Source organism: Phyllopteryx taeniolatus, chromosome 15, assembly GCF_024500385.1.
Source record: "Phyllopteryx taeniolatus isolate TA_2022b chromosome 15, UOR_Ptae_1.2, whole genome shotgun sequence".
Taxonomy (NCBI): Eukaryota; Metazoa; Chordata; class Actinopteri; order Syngnathiformes; family Syngnathidae; genus Phyllopteryx; species Phyllopteryx taeniolatus.
Genome location: NC_084516.1, coordinates 782,015 through 797,020, shown reverse-complemented (window position 1 = coordinate 797,020; position 15,006 = coordinate 782,015). Strand labels below are relative to the sequence as shown.

At 49.8% G+C, this 15,006-nt stretch overlaps 2 protein-coding genes across 6 annotated transcripts; one reads left to right on the top strand and one right to left on the bottom strand.

Moving 5' to 3' along the window:
* Positions 1-269: 269 nt before the first annotated feature.
* Positions 270-3,381, bottom strand: LOC133465024 (protein phosphatase 1 regulatory subunit 3B-like). Of its 2 annotated transcripts, none has more exons than XM_061747347.1 (2): positions 2,855-3,381; positions 270-1,360 (listed from the first exon to the last, which is right to left on the bottom strand). In XM_061747347.1, exon 2 carries the CDS (start codon positions 1,315-1,317, stop codon positions 550-552), a length of 768 nt encoding a protein of 255 aa, XP_061603331.1. In that variant the 5' UTR covers positions 1,318-1,360; positions 2,855-3,381; the 3' UTR covers positions 270-549. The 2 variants fall into 2 exon arrangements, with proteins under 2 accessions (XP_061603331.1, XP_061603332.1); XM_061747348.1 differs by lacking the exon at positions 2,855-3,381 and adding an exon at positions 1,474-2,827.
* A 170-nt stretch (positions 3,382-3,551) lies between these two features.
* lmbrd2b (LMBR1 domain containing 2b) lies at positions 3,552-14,933 on the top strand. 4 transcript variants are annotated; one of them, XM_061747319.1, is made up of 18 exons: positions 3,553-3,709; positions 5,345-5,589; positions 5,657-5,757; positions 5,830-5,928; positions 7,304-7,471; positions 7,544-7,754; positions 8,057-8,131; positions 8,197-8,307; positions 8,379-8,562; positions 9,552-9,733; positions 10,872-11,005; positions 11,087-11,192; positions 11,258-11,355; positions 12,612-12,715; positions 12,782-12,828; positions 12,919-13,024; positions 13,863-13,989; positions 14,422-14,933. In XM_061747319.1, exons 2-18 carry the CDS (start codon positions 5,416-5,418, stop codon positions 14,483-14,485), a joined length of 2,091 nt encoding a protein of 696 aa, XP_061603303.1. In that variant the 5' UTR covers positions 3,553-3,709; positions 5,345-5,415; the 3' UTR covers positions 14,486-14,933. The 4 variants fall into 4 exon arrangements, with proteins under 4 accessions (XP_061603305.1, XP_061603304.1, XP_061603301.1 ...); XM_061747321.1 differs by lacking the exons at positions 13,863-13,989; positions 14,422-14,933 and adding an exon at positions 13,281-13,429 and having other exon boundaries at positions 3,552-3,709; XM_061747320.1 differs by lacking the exons at positions 12,782-12,828; positions 12,919-13,024 and having other exon boundaries at positions 3,552-3,709.
* Positions 14,934-15,006: the final 73 nt, after the last annotated feature.

Here is a 15,006-nt window from a genome sequence, read left to right as displayed (position 1 = left end):
GATTCCCATCTGTGTCAATCACTTGTTTCAGTCGGCCAAAATTAAAAAAAATGGACAAATATTGTTCCGATTAATCGAGGTTAATTACAAAGCCTCTAAATAATTGTTTTATATAACTCGAGTCCCACCCCTACTTTTAATACATTTGTCAAATTCCAGTTCATGAAACACACCGACTGCCTCCCTCTAGTGGTCGTCGCGTGTCATTGCAGCTCAAAAGCAGGTGAACCAGGAAGTGGCGTCACCAAATAGCAACAGTCCATTCAGCAACAAGTTCAAAATGTTTATTTTCATAAAATAAAAGAAATCAGAAGAACAACAAAAATAGTGGACAATCCTGGCTGTCACAACACTTAAAAGATCTTAAAGTCTTAGATTATGAATAAGGCTTTCATTCTTTCATGCATTTAAAATATTAAACTTTTTTTTTTCTTTTAAAACACCAGATGATACCAGATGACAAGCAACATTTGGTGTCATCAGCATTTGTTCTTCACGGCAAAAAGAACCTGGGCGAACCCGCAACCCGCCGGTGGGGTTGCGCCCCCTTCAGTAGTAAGGGCCGACGTTCTTGTAGTCGGCGTAGCCGGCCCACTCGGGGAGGATCCCGTGCCCGCAGGCTAGGCCGCCAAAGGCGTCCGAGCGAACGCCAGAGCGGAACGGGCCGGCGCGATCGTCCTTGGCCCGGAGGATGCGGTAATTGCGTCCGCGGTTGCTGTCCCAGTACTCTGCGCCGGCCGCCTGGTAGCAGACGGCGAACTCCACGCGCCGCCGGGGTTCGAGCGGCCGCGGCAAGGCGAGGCGGAAGGAGAAGGTGTCGCCGTACGCGCTCAGGTACGAGTCCTCGACGTAGGCGCAGTCCACGTCCGAGTGGCTCTCCCACGAGTCGAAGGTGACACGCAGCCGCACGCGCTTCTCAAAGGACAAGTTCTTGACCTTGACGGTTCCCGCCAGGATCCGCTCCTTCAGCACGCAGTTCTCCAGGCACACGCACGTCCTGTCCAGACTCTGGCGGAACATCACGCCGTCGGACGCCGGCTGGGCGAAGTCCAGGATCAGCTCTTCGTCGTCGTCGTCGTCTCCCCGGTCGGCCGGCTGGAGGCGGATGCCGGCGGGAATGCGGATGGCGTCCTTGAACTGGGAGAAAACCTTGACCCTGGCGAGGGGCAGACCTCGGTGGTCCGCGAAGGTCACCCGCTTCTTGGTCTTCCTGGCTTCACGGCGGCAGGTGGCGGGGCTCCGGGCTTTGGGGCCGGGCCGGTACGCAAAGTCCTCCTGGGACAGGAAGAGCGGCGGCGCCGCCATGTCTGTCGGCATGTTGACACCCAAGGCTCACCTAGCGCGTTAGCTTAGCATCACCCTGAGGAACAAACAGTGGTGAGAAATGCTCTCGACACTTCACAGCAAAAACTGCGTGTGATCCCTTGACTTGCGATCAGGAATACGTGTTAGTCAGCATTGAGGAATTCTCACACATTCTGGAGGGGAAATTCTCCATTTTTCAGCCCAGACAGAAAAAGAATGTCGGTAAATAAAATGCTTTGATCGAGTGCCGAGCCCAGCCGACTTTGGGCGAGAGGCATGAACTGGTCGCCAGCCAATCGCAGGGCACATCGAAACGAACAACCGTTCGCACCTACGGGCAATTTAGAAACCGATTGTTGGCCGTTTAACAAACACATGAATTTCAAAAACATCAAATCAAAAATGTAGTTGTGCAAGGACGACGGCGAAGTGCGAAAAATGAAAGCTCCTGCTCGGGTGAGCAGAAGTGACGCCAAGCCGCGCGGTTCCCAGAATGCTTTGCGCCACGCAATGTTGAACTATTGCGAGAATTTACGGCCTTATTATATTAATTTCTGCATTTGTGTTACCAGTGGTTGGTTGAATGTGTATCTAATTTTTTAAACTGTCACATTTATGGTTGATCTATGTTGCACTGCGTTTTTGAAGAAACTGACTTTGTCGTTTGTGCAATATGTGAAATATCGACTTCCCAGTCAATTGTGCTGATTGACGACTGGTTAGGTCAACAGCGAAGTCATTCCGTAACGGTGACGTTTATCATCGGGTTAGGCTAAAAACGGGTTGAAGGCGGCGCCGTGACGTCACACAAGAAGCTGAGAGGCGATTGCCGCCGAATATCACTCGAAATGATTACGTCACGCTGCTCTTCTGACGTCACAGGAAGTGGATCAAACTTCTATTTCCGGTCGCCGCTGGGACTTGACGGAGCGCCTCAAGTCAGGTCATGTGAACGCACAAATGTTCTTTGCACACAATCCATGTGAAGATAACTGCTTCTATTAATAATCGAGTCCTCTGTGGATTTGTTTTCCAATTCATCGGATTGAGAAAAAAAATCCCTTGATTCAAAAAGAGGCCATTATTTCAAGCAAACAAACAAACATACATTGATGAAGTTTCAGGTTCTGGTTCGGTCCGTAACAAAAATGCCGATTGTCGTTTTCCAAAGTAAAAGCAGATGTTTGCAAATTTGAGGAGGACAGCAGAAATTGCAGATGAGATGAGATCATTTCAAGTTAAACAAGGTCTCAAAACAATTAGCCGGTTATTAAAACAGTCGTCGATGAATCAATTGTCGATTGATGAATTAATTGTTGTGCTTTTAGCGGTGCACGTCAAGTTAACGTTGCATTGAACATGCATCCAGAAACGTTAGTTGTTGCGCTTTGCATTTGTTTTAACCGTTTAAAGTATCCATCTATATAGTTGTGTAGACACAAATGTCTGCATTGTCAAATGAGCAGTTTAAAGTGAAGCTGCACCACTTTCAAGTTCCCACTGACGCGCCAAGTGCACATGTGTTGAGAAAAAAGTTTTCCAGTTTTACCTGAGCGACGTCAACTTTTGCAAACGTTCAAACGCCTCATCTGCATCAGAGGCTCCGCGTGCACGCGCACCTTCATTGGCTGCGCGGACGGCTCGCGCGCAGCTTTCGAGCCACTCGCGCGCCACGTGGACAGCCCCGAGCCACCAATCGGGAGGGCTCGGGGCCGAGTGGTCGTGACGTCACGACACCTGCTCCCCGCGAGGGTCAAAGGTCGTGACACACACGACCGGAGAACGCTCGTTTTGACGCCAACAAAAGGTCACGATATGAACGCATTAGAAAATACGCCACAATAAAAGAGGGCTTTTGCAACGCAACAGACTTAGCAAAAAGCAAACAAATGTACGAATTGGTCACAACTAAAGAGCTATTCAGCACGTTGTCGAGATAAGATGAGACGCGAGCGTCAATATTTGCGCACAGGATGAAGGTCAAGAGCGTGGACTTCCACATGTCCACGCTGTACTTGAATGCACCGCCGGCTGCTCAAAATAGCCAGTGATCAATGACAGGTGTCAATCAGGACGATTCTGAAGTGCGAGGAGGACATTGAAAACAACAACAATAAATATGACGTGAACAAGAAAGAAACTGTTGACTTCGTCAACTTATTCGCATAATAATTATCGTGTTGCCCCTCCCGCGAGGTCGCTACTGCGCATGCTCGCCCGCTCACGTGACGTCAAGGCCCTCGCTCGGCCAACCCGGATGTGACGGTCGATGGCTGCGAGCCTTCCAATTCGCGAGGTTTTCGCGTCTTAAATCGCTTTCATTTGAGTTCAGACGAGCGATTAAAGAGGGCACGTCGCTGCTTTTATTCCAACATAAAGGCCGCAAACGGACAAGCAAAAAGCGGTAAGAGTTGAGACGTCTGCGGTTGCTCTTATGCTAGCCAGCTAGCGGGAAGAATGAGTTTTGTCTGTTTGCCTTGGAATCATGTGGTGCCTGTAAACATTGGTGCGAAGCTACTTCATACATCGACACACTCCCAAAGAATCGGGTGGTAACTGTGGTGGTTGCTGTGTATTCACGAGTCCTGGGAAACACAAACACAGTCAACTCGTTCAGCGGAATGAATGCAACTGAAGTCACCGACGACTCCCAGTGAGCAGTCATGTCACAGTGCCAATGAAGAATTCATCCTCAAGACTCCGAGCGGCGGCTGTGCATTTTGTTTTCTTTTTACTCTTGTGTAGCAGCGCATGCGTACACAGGCGCGTGTGGTGGTGCTCAAGCACCTGCCTCCTTTTGTTGCCCTGGTTGAAAATAAGGGCCAATAAGGCTGCAAGCCTGTTTATTTCGTCAAGTCAACAATATTAAAAAAAAAAAAAAAAAAAATACATAAAAGTGACCATCTCGTCATCACTTCCACTCACAGTGTTTTGATCAATGAGGGGTATTTTATTAGAGTCATTGGGAGACTTGTACATATGCTCCCGCCTTAATTTAGTTGAGGTTAGTCAGAGGCAATTTCAATGGCAAACGCGTGCCGAGCGACGTCAATGAACACGACTTTGAATGTGATGACTTTATTCTGAACGCAGCAAGATTTACAAGGGTAAATGACTTAGTGAGAAATAAGTACTTGAAACTGTAGCACTTTAAATATACGGAAAGCACTTTGCCCACTTGCACTTCATATTTTGGCACTTTAGGACCTGTACAAATGTGAAACGTGTGAATTATTGCATGAATAGATGCATACTTTATTCAGCCCACGAGTAAAAGAAATTAAATAGTTAAAACAAATGCAAAGCGCAACAACTAACGTTTCTGTATGCTTGTCTGAGTTTTAAGTCACTTGCCCAAGAAAAAAAACTGGAAAGAAAATCGAAAAATTCAGCGCATAGGTGAATCCGCAGGTGCCGAACCTCGACGAGGCGTGGCTCCACTGTAATTGTAAGTAACTGTAGAACAGTAAATGAATGGAAAGTAACTAACGGAAAATAACGGTGACCGTGAAGTAATTGGAAATAACTGCAAAGTAAGAGGAAATTGTAGCAGTAAAGTAGACACTCAATTACCTAACAGTAAATGAATAGTCACTGGAACAATAATTCACTCAGTCGTTACCGCTCAAGTCAGGCTAACGTCCAAAGTAACTCACTGTGTAGTAACTAACAGTAAATGAGTAGAAAGTAACTATGAGAGTCAACTAATTGAGTCATTGTAAAGTAACAGGAACAGCAAATCGATAGAAAGCAACTGTAAAAGTGAAGTAACTCACAAGTCAATTACCTAACAGTAAATGATTGTAAGAGTAACAGCTCAAGTCACAAATATTTGAAAAGTAACTATAGCTGCTTAAGTAACAGACAGTCAAGTTCATTGAAAGTAACTAACGACTCCAGTAACTGTAACTGTGTAGTTAGTAACGGCTCAAGTAACTGCACCAGTCAGGTAAGTGCTCAAGTAACTAGTGTAACAGGAGAGGAACATCTGAAGTGACTGGAACGGAAGCAAGTGTGTGTGCCATGGTTTTTTGGGCAGGTGGGCCGGGCGGTCGGCAGTGATCGGTGTTCGTCGGCGGGACGGGCGCGGCCCGAGGCCGGCGGGTCAGGATGAGCGGGGCGGCGCTGGGCGCCGAGATGGTGGTGGTGTTCTTCCTGGCGCTCTTCCTGCTGCATCGCTACGGAGACTTCCGCAAGCAGCAGCGGATGGTCCTGTTCGGAACGCTGCTGGCCTGGTACCTCTGCTTTCTCATCGTCTTCATCCTGCCGCTTGACGTCACCACGGTCGGTCGTCGTCACCGCCGCTGCCGCGCTCGCTCACAGCGCTGGACTGAACTGTGTGCCGTTGCAGACCATCTACAAGCAGTGCAAGATGGACCGCCGGGATCGGACCACGGGTTCGCCGCCGTCCAATCAGACGTCGGGGAACGCGTCGGCGGCGCCCACTCAGAGGTCGGTGCGGCCGACGCGTCCGCCTAGCTAGCGTGTGTTCTGATGCGGCGTAACCCCGCTTCCTCCCCGCAGTGCGCGAGCGGCGTGCTACGAGCCGTGGAGCTACATCCCGGACGGCGTCATGCCCGTCTTCTGGCGGGTGGTCTACTGGACGTCGCAGTGCCTCACATGGTCAGTACGTCCCAGGGCGCCGGCGGGCAGTCAACCCGACGGAACTGTTGTGCGGCGTACGGGGTCGGCCGCTGGTTTACAGTGATTCAAATGAAAAATCGCCGGTGGGTGCGCGCCGTTGCAGCAGCCAATGAAAAGTGCACGAGCGTTCATTCGCACGCCACAAATGCTTATGGGTTTTAAGCTTAAGCGAGTATACAGTATATAGTGCATAGTATGCAGTCGTCCCTCGCTATGTGGCGGTTCACTTAGTGCGGGTTTGGTGCGTCGTGGATTTTTTTGGGGTGTACGGTACAGTACAGTTACTCAACTGCATGTCTCCATTAAAGTAAACAAAAGTTAGCTCATTGAATATAGCATGCCACTGCTAGTTAGAACAAATTGTAATCTGTAACAGGTGGTTAGGATAGAGGGAGGATGGAAACAGCTGCTGGTGCGCTATCTCTCAGAATATTTTCTTCTCGCAACACTTCCTCTCTTTGGGGTAAGACTACTCTTCCTTGACAATTGTGCCATGTTTTTGTGGTTTCATAAAACTAAGGCTATGTTCACAGTGCAGGTCAATTTGGATTTTGTGGCGTTTCAGATTTCTCTCATGTCAATGCGAACAGTACCATTCAGATTATTTTTTTCATATCCGACACAGGTGTCTTTTATATGTGAATATAAATCGGATATGCGTGTGGCGCGAATGCAATGCGGACGCTCCCGGAGCGCGCACGCGACCTCTACGTCATCAAAAGATGACAAACGTCACAGTTATTCCACAAAACAGCCACGCCACAAAAGCAAACGGCAAACAAAGGAGCAGAAAACAGCGAGTGGCGAAAGAAGATTTACTTTACAACTGATCGATTTTAGAAAATTTGGGCTCCGGTTTCACAAAATCTTTGAAATTGCCACAAATGCGTTACGACGAGACCTCCGGCGGCGGCCGCATTTACTTCCGTCAACACGGGGACGTTACGGACGCATTCCGTACACGGTACAAGTCGCGTTTTTTTTTTTTGTCAAGTGAACGACTACGTAAAAAGATGGGAATGAACAAAAACTGTGAATTGCGCATCGTGCCCTGCGGTGTGAAGGAAGCCAAATACGCTGCAACGTGCCGCATGTGGGGCCTCAAAACCCGATACGAGGTTGCGGTTCTCCGTCGCAGCGCATTGGTAGATGTGCAGGACTCAATCGCCAAAAGTCGCCAGCTGTCACGTCTGATGTATTTATGCGATGGTCCATTCCAGTGGGGTCGGGTGGCGTCGCGTGGTGTGCGGCCCACGATAATGGACGGGGGAGGCGCGTGGCGATCATTGATCGGCAGCGTGTGGCGATCGGTGGGCGGCGCGTGGTGTCTTAACGCCGCCCCGTCCTCGCTCAGGTTGCTGCTGCCCTTCATGCAGTCGTACGCTCGCTCCGGCGGTTTCTCCGTGGCCGGGAAGGTCCAGACGGCGCTCATCGAGAACGCCATCTACTACGGAAGCTACCTGCTCATCTTCGGCTCGCTGCTCATCTACGTCGCCGTCCACCCCGAGTGGCGCCTGTCCTGGTGAGAGCCTGACCCCGACCCGGAGTTTGGCCCACGCCGCCTCCGCGACCGCTCACGCCAATCATCAATCAGGTACGAGCTTCAGACCATCGGCATCACGGCGGCCAACACCTGGGGTCTGTTCCTGCTGGTTCTGCTGCTGGGCTACGGGCTGGTGGAAGTCCCGCGCTCCTACTGGAACGCCTCCAGACACGGACACATGCTCCTCAAGACCTACTTCAAGGCCGCCAAGCTCATGACGGAGAAGGCGGACGCCGAGGAGAACCTGGAGGACGTCATGGAGGTGAGCGCGCGTGTGACCGCGCCGCACACACCCGAGGTCGAACGAAATCCGATTTTCTCGGAGTCGGTGGCGATTGTCGAGTCGACGTCGACTGATCGGTGACGTCGCCGTTATTTTCCTCAACTCAAAGAGCGCGCCAATGTGGAAAAACGGAATCATTGAATGTGTTTTTTCCATTTGTGAATGGCACGCACACGTCAAAGCGTCTCCCTCACTCGCGCACCGTCGGCCAGACCAGACGCAGCAGGTTTCCTGCATGTCCCCCTTTGGACCCTAAATGTGCTTGCGTGTGCTGAGTTCAGGAGGTGAGAAAGGTGAGCGAGGCCGTCAAGTACAACCATCCTCTGAGGAAGTGCATCGACACCATCCTCAGGAAGGTGAGTCACGCCGCCGTCGCCGTCCCTCGCGCGTCTGACACGGGCGCCCCCCCCCGCCCTCTCAGTGCCCGGCGGACTACCAGGACAAGATGGGCCGCAACATGGACGACTACGAGGACTTTGAGGACAAGCAGACCTTCCCTAGCGAGAAGAGTCTGGTCAAGCTTCACAAACGGGCGAGTGGAAGCGGCCGCGGTCAAGTGGCGCGGCGTGCGTTCATCTTGTTTTAACGCGGCGGTGTGCGCAGGTGATCTACGCGGTTCAGCGGCACAAGCGCACGCGCGTGCAGTGGCGCATGCTCCTGCAGGAAGCCTTCCACCTGGAGGACGTGGCCAAGAACGAGAGCAGCTCCACGCGGCGCTTCGTGCGCGGCTTCCCCCCCGCCGAGCCCCCGGGATGGTTGTGCAGATACGTCTACACGCCCACCGCAGGTCGGCCTCGACACGCTCGCCTCTTGGGATCCCTAAAATGTCGAGATTAGGGAGTAGGGAATGGGAGCGAATGATTCTGAACTCAGGTTCGGAATCATTCGCTCATTCCCAGCTCCCTCATCGCTACAATGGGAAAGCTACAACAACATTTTGGAATGGCTTTTGATTTCAAAATAATCATGTATTTGTCGATTCGTGAATGACACAACTCACCGGATACATGTCATTAATGTCCTCTCCTGATACATCCTAGATCTCATTTAGAATATTTGCATACTTTCTGCTTTCTTCACAACACATGCGTTGTGCAATGTATACATTTACATTATCTGTCGGAGTTTAAAATAATTGCTTGAAGCCGTCCCCACTGTGACAGCAGCAAAATGGCAGCCGTTTCCTGTTTTGCGGCTGCGTGAAAGTGGGAGTGAGCTTCTTTCTAAAATGGTGCATCTTTGCCCTCTGCTGAGAAAAAGGGCAATTTGTCCATTGCAGAAAACAATACACACATTCTTCTTTGACTTCTAAAGAACGACTTTAGTTGTTCTTGGCATTGAATGACTTAAAGGTGGGGCTTGACAGGATGTGTTCCACCTGTGTTGCCGAGCAGAGCGGGAGGGTTATTGCAGGCTTGCTTTGCGGAATACGCTTTTGCCGTCTGTTAAACGCTTTTCACGCAAGTTATGAAAGGCTCTGTGCATCAATTCTGGGAAATGAATGGCTGAGTCACGCATTTGTTTGGTACAAAAACTGAGCAGATGTACGAAAACCGGGACAAAACTTAGAAGAAAAACTGAATCATGCAAACAGTGGGGCATACGAAAAGTGAGGTTCTGCTTATATCGGGGTTTTTAGTGAACTACATACTTTGACCTTTCAGGATGCGCTGCGGGGGGACACTGTGTGTAGGAGATAATCTGTACTCGCTGCCCATTCCAAGAGAACTACAAATTGTCCAAGTGACGTTCGCACAACGTGTGGTGTTCCCGCAGAGTGGTACTGGGAGTGCCTGCTGAAGCGCGGCTTCCACCGCGTCCTGGCCTCGGTCCTCGGCGTGTTCAGCGCCGCCGTGGTCTGGTCCGAGTGCACCTTCTTCAGCACCAAACCCGTCCTGTCGCTCTTCGCCGTCTTCATCCAGCTGGCCGAGCGCGACTACAACTACGTCTACATCCAGGTGAGAAACTAGCTTTTAGCATGCTAGTTGACGAGCTGGCGACGACAAGCCTACCGGCTCGTAGCGGTTGTGCGACTTCAGATTTTTTTGAAGTCTACGCTAATGTGATGAAAGTGATGAAACTTGTTTACATTTAGACGAACAAAAAGAACAGCGTGCATGTATTGTACTATTTGTTTGGCACTGTCTGCTGAAAAGAATGAACTAACTTCAAATTCAGAAATGGCCAATGAAAACAGAAAAATATTGGACTTCCTATTTTCCTGGAGGATGCATTGGGGATTAGCCTTTGAAGATGGTAATAGTGAAAATGAAGTGAACCAGACAATGAGTTTAACAGCCGAACAGGACAAAAAAATAAAAAGATTGTGTTCCACCGCCAGCCGGCCGACGAACGAGTCCTCCGAGGTGCAAATTTCGCGTGATCGCGCAAAATCGAAGACACTTTCGTCCGATGTTTTCCGAGTGCGTGTGAAGGGGCCGCGGGCGTGGGGGCCTTGTAAAATGGCAATGTGGTCAAAAAAGACTTTCTTGGGGAAATACTTCTTTCCAGCCTGGGGAACCCACTTTTCTTCCAAAATGACATGTTTGTTTTGATTGACGGTCGCCCTCACACACGTTGGCCCGCCTTCTTCGTCGCGTTTCTTTTTCTCTCGGAGCAACAAAAGCGTTGTCGCCAACAACTGGGCTGGAGAGAGAAGTGCAAATTTGTCAGCAACCAAAAATAGATGTATTAATACGGAAATAAAATTTCTGGTGAGTAGCAAGTTCTGCAATGTTTCACGTTCCAGGGGTCAATTGCGGCCTTGTAGGGGCGACTTGGCCAAACGGGCAAATCCGTCCCGGTTCCGGGCCCAGCGCAGCAGCGGCTTCTGCGTGGTGAGAATTTGCGGCATTCGCAAATACGGCAATCCCTCGCCATTTGGCGCTCCACTTATTGCGGATTCGGTGATGGCAGATTTGCTGTCCCAGCATAGATGAAACTAATACACTTAATATAATAATATCATAAACGGTCGCTACTTGGCCGATTTCTTCTGGACCGTAACGAGGGTTTAGTGTCATCGCAGACCTCTTGAGTGCGCACGGGAGTAGATGGCCGCTCCCCGTTAGCTGTCGTGCTGTGTGCGTCCACCAGGTGGCGTGCTTCATCACCATCTTCTTCCTGTGTACGTGCGTGTACTCCACGGTGTTCCGCATCCGCGTCTTCAACTTCTACTACCTGGCGCCGCATCACCAGACGGACGCGTACAGCCTGCAGTTCAGCGGCATGTGAGGGACGCGCAGCTTCGCCTTCACCCCCCCCTTCCTCCAGGTCACGTCTGACTTCCGCCGCCCCCCCCCCCCCGTTAGGCTGTTCTGCCGCTTGACGCCGCCGCTGTGCCTCAACTTCTTGGGTCTCATCCACATGGACGCCGCCATCTCGCACCAGCACAAAGAGCAGACGGCCTACACCTCGGTAAGCCGCCCTCCCGCGACTTCCCGCGCGGCCGGCGTCCTTCACGTCTCCTCGCTGTGCGTCAGATCATGGGCTCCATGCGCGTGCTGTCCTTCGTGGCCGACGGCTTCTACATCTACTACCCCATGCTCGTCGTCATCTTGTGCATCGCCACCTACTTCAGGTGCGTCTACGGCTCATTTTCGTATCGTTTGATCCGTAACGGGAAAGAATTTCCTTTTGAAAATCAATTTCAATAGGAGTGGTTGAATGATTGGCGCTTGCTATCCCTCAAAAGCTCATCATTGTTTCGATGAAAAAAAAAACAATGTTCCTATTTTTCAAACTTTGGCGAAGTGTTGTGAAGACGTTCATCACTTGATTAGATCTATGGGCCTTTTCCCCTTTTGCTTCATACAGTGGACCCCCGCATACCTGCGGATTTTTGGGCCCAATCTTTTCCAATAATTTTTTCTTCTTTCTTTGGTAAGATGGGAACCAACCTCCAAAAGACTTTGTGGCAATTTATCCCTGGGGGCTTCTTCTTTTGAATGCAATTTAATGTCAATCAATCAATTAGCCGCAGAGTTTGCTCTTCGCAGTCCAGCGGAACATTTGAAATCATCAAGGACGTGCTGCAAACGGGACTCCCACCACGGGAGACTTTTGGCAGAGCAAAAAAAAAAAAAGGCTGGATTAGAATGTTTCTTTATTGTTATTGATCAAATGATATGGCATAATTGAGCATTACGTTACTAAGAAGTAGATTTGCGAGATCTGTTCGAGACATCGCAGCGTGCGCTGGCGTATTCAATGACGTTTCCAAATGTGTCGTAGTGCTTTGAGATAAGAGGGCCCGACGAAGGAGCTTTTCGAGATCCTTTTTCAAAACGGATTGTATCTCAAAACCGCCGGCGCTAGCTTAACGGACGAGGAGACGCCACAGACAGGCTAACGAATAGCATCTATGCGGCAACGGATATTGGAACACAAACGGTGCAGCAGCACACGTAGACAGAAAGTATAACAATACTTCTATGTTCTTGATCCTTGAAGAATGACTAAAAAATGTTACTGCAAATTACTGAGTCCGTGTCGTTACTTATCACACTGTCGCCTGGTGGCCAAGTCACGCACAGCACACACAACGAATGAATCATGACGCACTAATGTTTAATTCTTCATATTCTGTTTGAGTAGGTTAATTGTCGGTGTATAGCGTCGCGGTTTCGCATTTGGTGCGTTGCAGTTTCATAATGCGCATAATTGGCCATATGGCAGGATTTTGAGCGCAGGCTGTCATTTTTTTGGAGGGGAGGTCCAATAAACGCTTCCTTGCCTGAACAAAATCTTTCTGCAAGTTGCTTCTGGAGGTATGACAGTGCGCGCTAGAGTCGGAAAGCGACACTAATGCCGATGTGACTTTTGTCCTTACGTCAGCCTGGGCACCCGCCTGCTCAACCTGCTCGGCTTCCAGCAGTTCATGGGCGACAGCGAGCTGACGTCGGACCTGGTGGACGAGGGCAAGGAGCTGATTCGCCGAGGTGGGTGCCGCGCCCCCGTTAACCCCCGTTAGCGCGCTAGCGTGACGTGCGTTGGCCTGTCCGCAGAGAAACGCAAGCGCCAGAGGACGGAAGACGGCGAGAACAGACGCCGCGTGAGTCGCGACGCCTCCGAGCGGCACCGCCGGCGACCTTCGCGCGGGGACGAGGTTTTGCTTTGACGCGGCCGCGTACGTGTGTTTCAGGAGTGGAAGGAGCGTTACGGCAACGCGAGGGAGGAGCTGAGCGCCGGGGGCAGGAACAACCACGAAATGAAGGAGACCGGTTACTCGGACGACGCTAGCAACAGATGTCAGCGCCCACCTTATTTTAGCGGCGACATTCGCTTTCACTTCCTCTGCACCTTTCCTACCTTGCGTACCGGCATGGATTCGTCGATATTCGGGCCTGACGCGTTCATCGGGCCATTAATCGCCCTTTTCAAAGCAGCAAAAATTGCCTTTTTTTTTTTTTCTTTCTTCCTTTTGCAGATTTTTGCCCATTTTTACACGTTACCACATTACAACAACAAAGATAATGACAATCGTCCGATTTCTTTTTTTTTTAGGTTGATGTCGATTCTGATCTTTGGCAGAATGCAATTCTGATACAGCGGACGCCAGCCACAGATTCTCCTAGTCGCAGATTTCCTTTTCGTCTTTTTTCCTTTTCATCTTTTCTTTTTTTGTGGGGAAAACAAACCCCCAAAAGGCTTCTTGGCAGTATATCCCTGCTTATTCAAGAATTTTGTTTATATATATATATATATATATATATATATATATATATATATATATATATCGTTTGTTTCAATGTCATTATATCTTTGTCTTAATGTTGTAATGTGTTAATGTTGGGGAAAAAAAAAACTTTTTTTTTTTAAACTTTCAATTTTGTTTTTTTGTAAAAAACCAAAATATCGGTTCATGAAATCAATTGGTCGTAATAATGTCATTGAAACGAACAACAATACCAAGTTTTGGGTAAGTTTCAGCATTGACAAATATGTATCACATATTTTTCATATTAATCGGTTAACTGAATTTGATTTTGCCAAATATCAAAATCGGCATCCACGTCAAAACATCCGTACGGGCGGGGCCCTAGTTTCCGCGGCAGCGTTTTGACGGCGTGTTGCGTTTGTGTTCAGCGGGGAAGTTTTGCCGTTCTGCCAGTCAAGCGGATCGCGACTGCATCGAGCTTCTCCGGGACGAAGAACCGATGGACTTCAACGCCGAGTCGCCGGGGGACGACGCGGCCCGCCAAGATGGAGGGAGGTAAACCCGCTGACTGGCCAGAGAGGCCAATTAACATATTGGGATTTTCATATAGCGGACCCAGATAGTTCCTCTTCCTCCAAACAGTTGAACGGGTGTCACAACTGCCAACTGGACTGTTTGGGACCTTTTGGATTGAAATAGTTTGGCATTGTAGTCCAAATGACCTCCTAATACTTTGAAACTCTGCTGTGCAAAATCAATTGCAACAGTGGACGTAACCATCTTTCAAAAAAAAGATTATTGATGATTATGCCAACAGTCATTTGTATCAGCTACTTAAGAGAATGAGAGAAAAATATCATTTGCAATGCTCTAGGGCTGAAACGATTAATGGAATACTGCCAAAGCGCCATATTGGGGTTTGCCTTCAGTGAATTGTAGCGTCGCTTGTTGATTTTGTAATGTTATGTCTTTGTGGTGGTTTTTCAGAGCCACGGTCGGACGCTACTTGTCCATGTCGTCGTCTCGGAGTCGCATTTTTGACGACGTCTAACCGCGTAGACGTCGATCAGCGGAACCGCGGCTTCGCCTGTTTGCCCTCCACCGGAACCCCCCCCCCCCCCGTCCGTCACGACCCGCCGTCGCCGCAGCTTCGCCGGTTTGCCCTCCACCGGACCCCCGTCCGTCACGACCCGCCGTCGCCGCAGCTTCGCCGGTTTGCCCTCCACCGGACCCCCGTGTCACGAGCCACCGTCGCCTGACCTGCCGAGGACGTTCGTAAAGCTGACGTCCAGCAGAGGGCGCCACCCACGTCTGCATGTTTTCGCCACTCGAATGATGTTCAACGTTATAACAGATTAGAATTGATCGAATGTCCCTCATTATTTGTCCTCTTTTAACATGTGCCACAGATGCTGTTGTATAGTATGATATTTATATGAAATATTTATGTATGTAGTTTGTCGTTTGTGCTGTGAAAATCACTAAAACTGGGCAACGAATGGCGTTTGTATCGTGGCTTTTCGTTCAACGGGCGCTGAATCCCGAGGACCAGCCATCTAGCCAATCAGGATG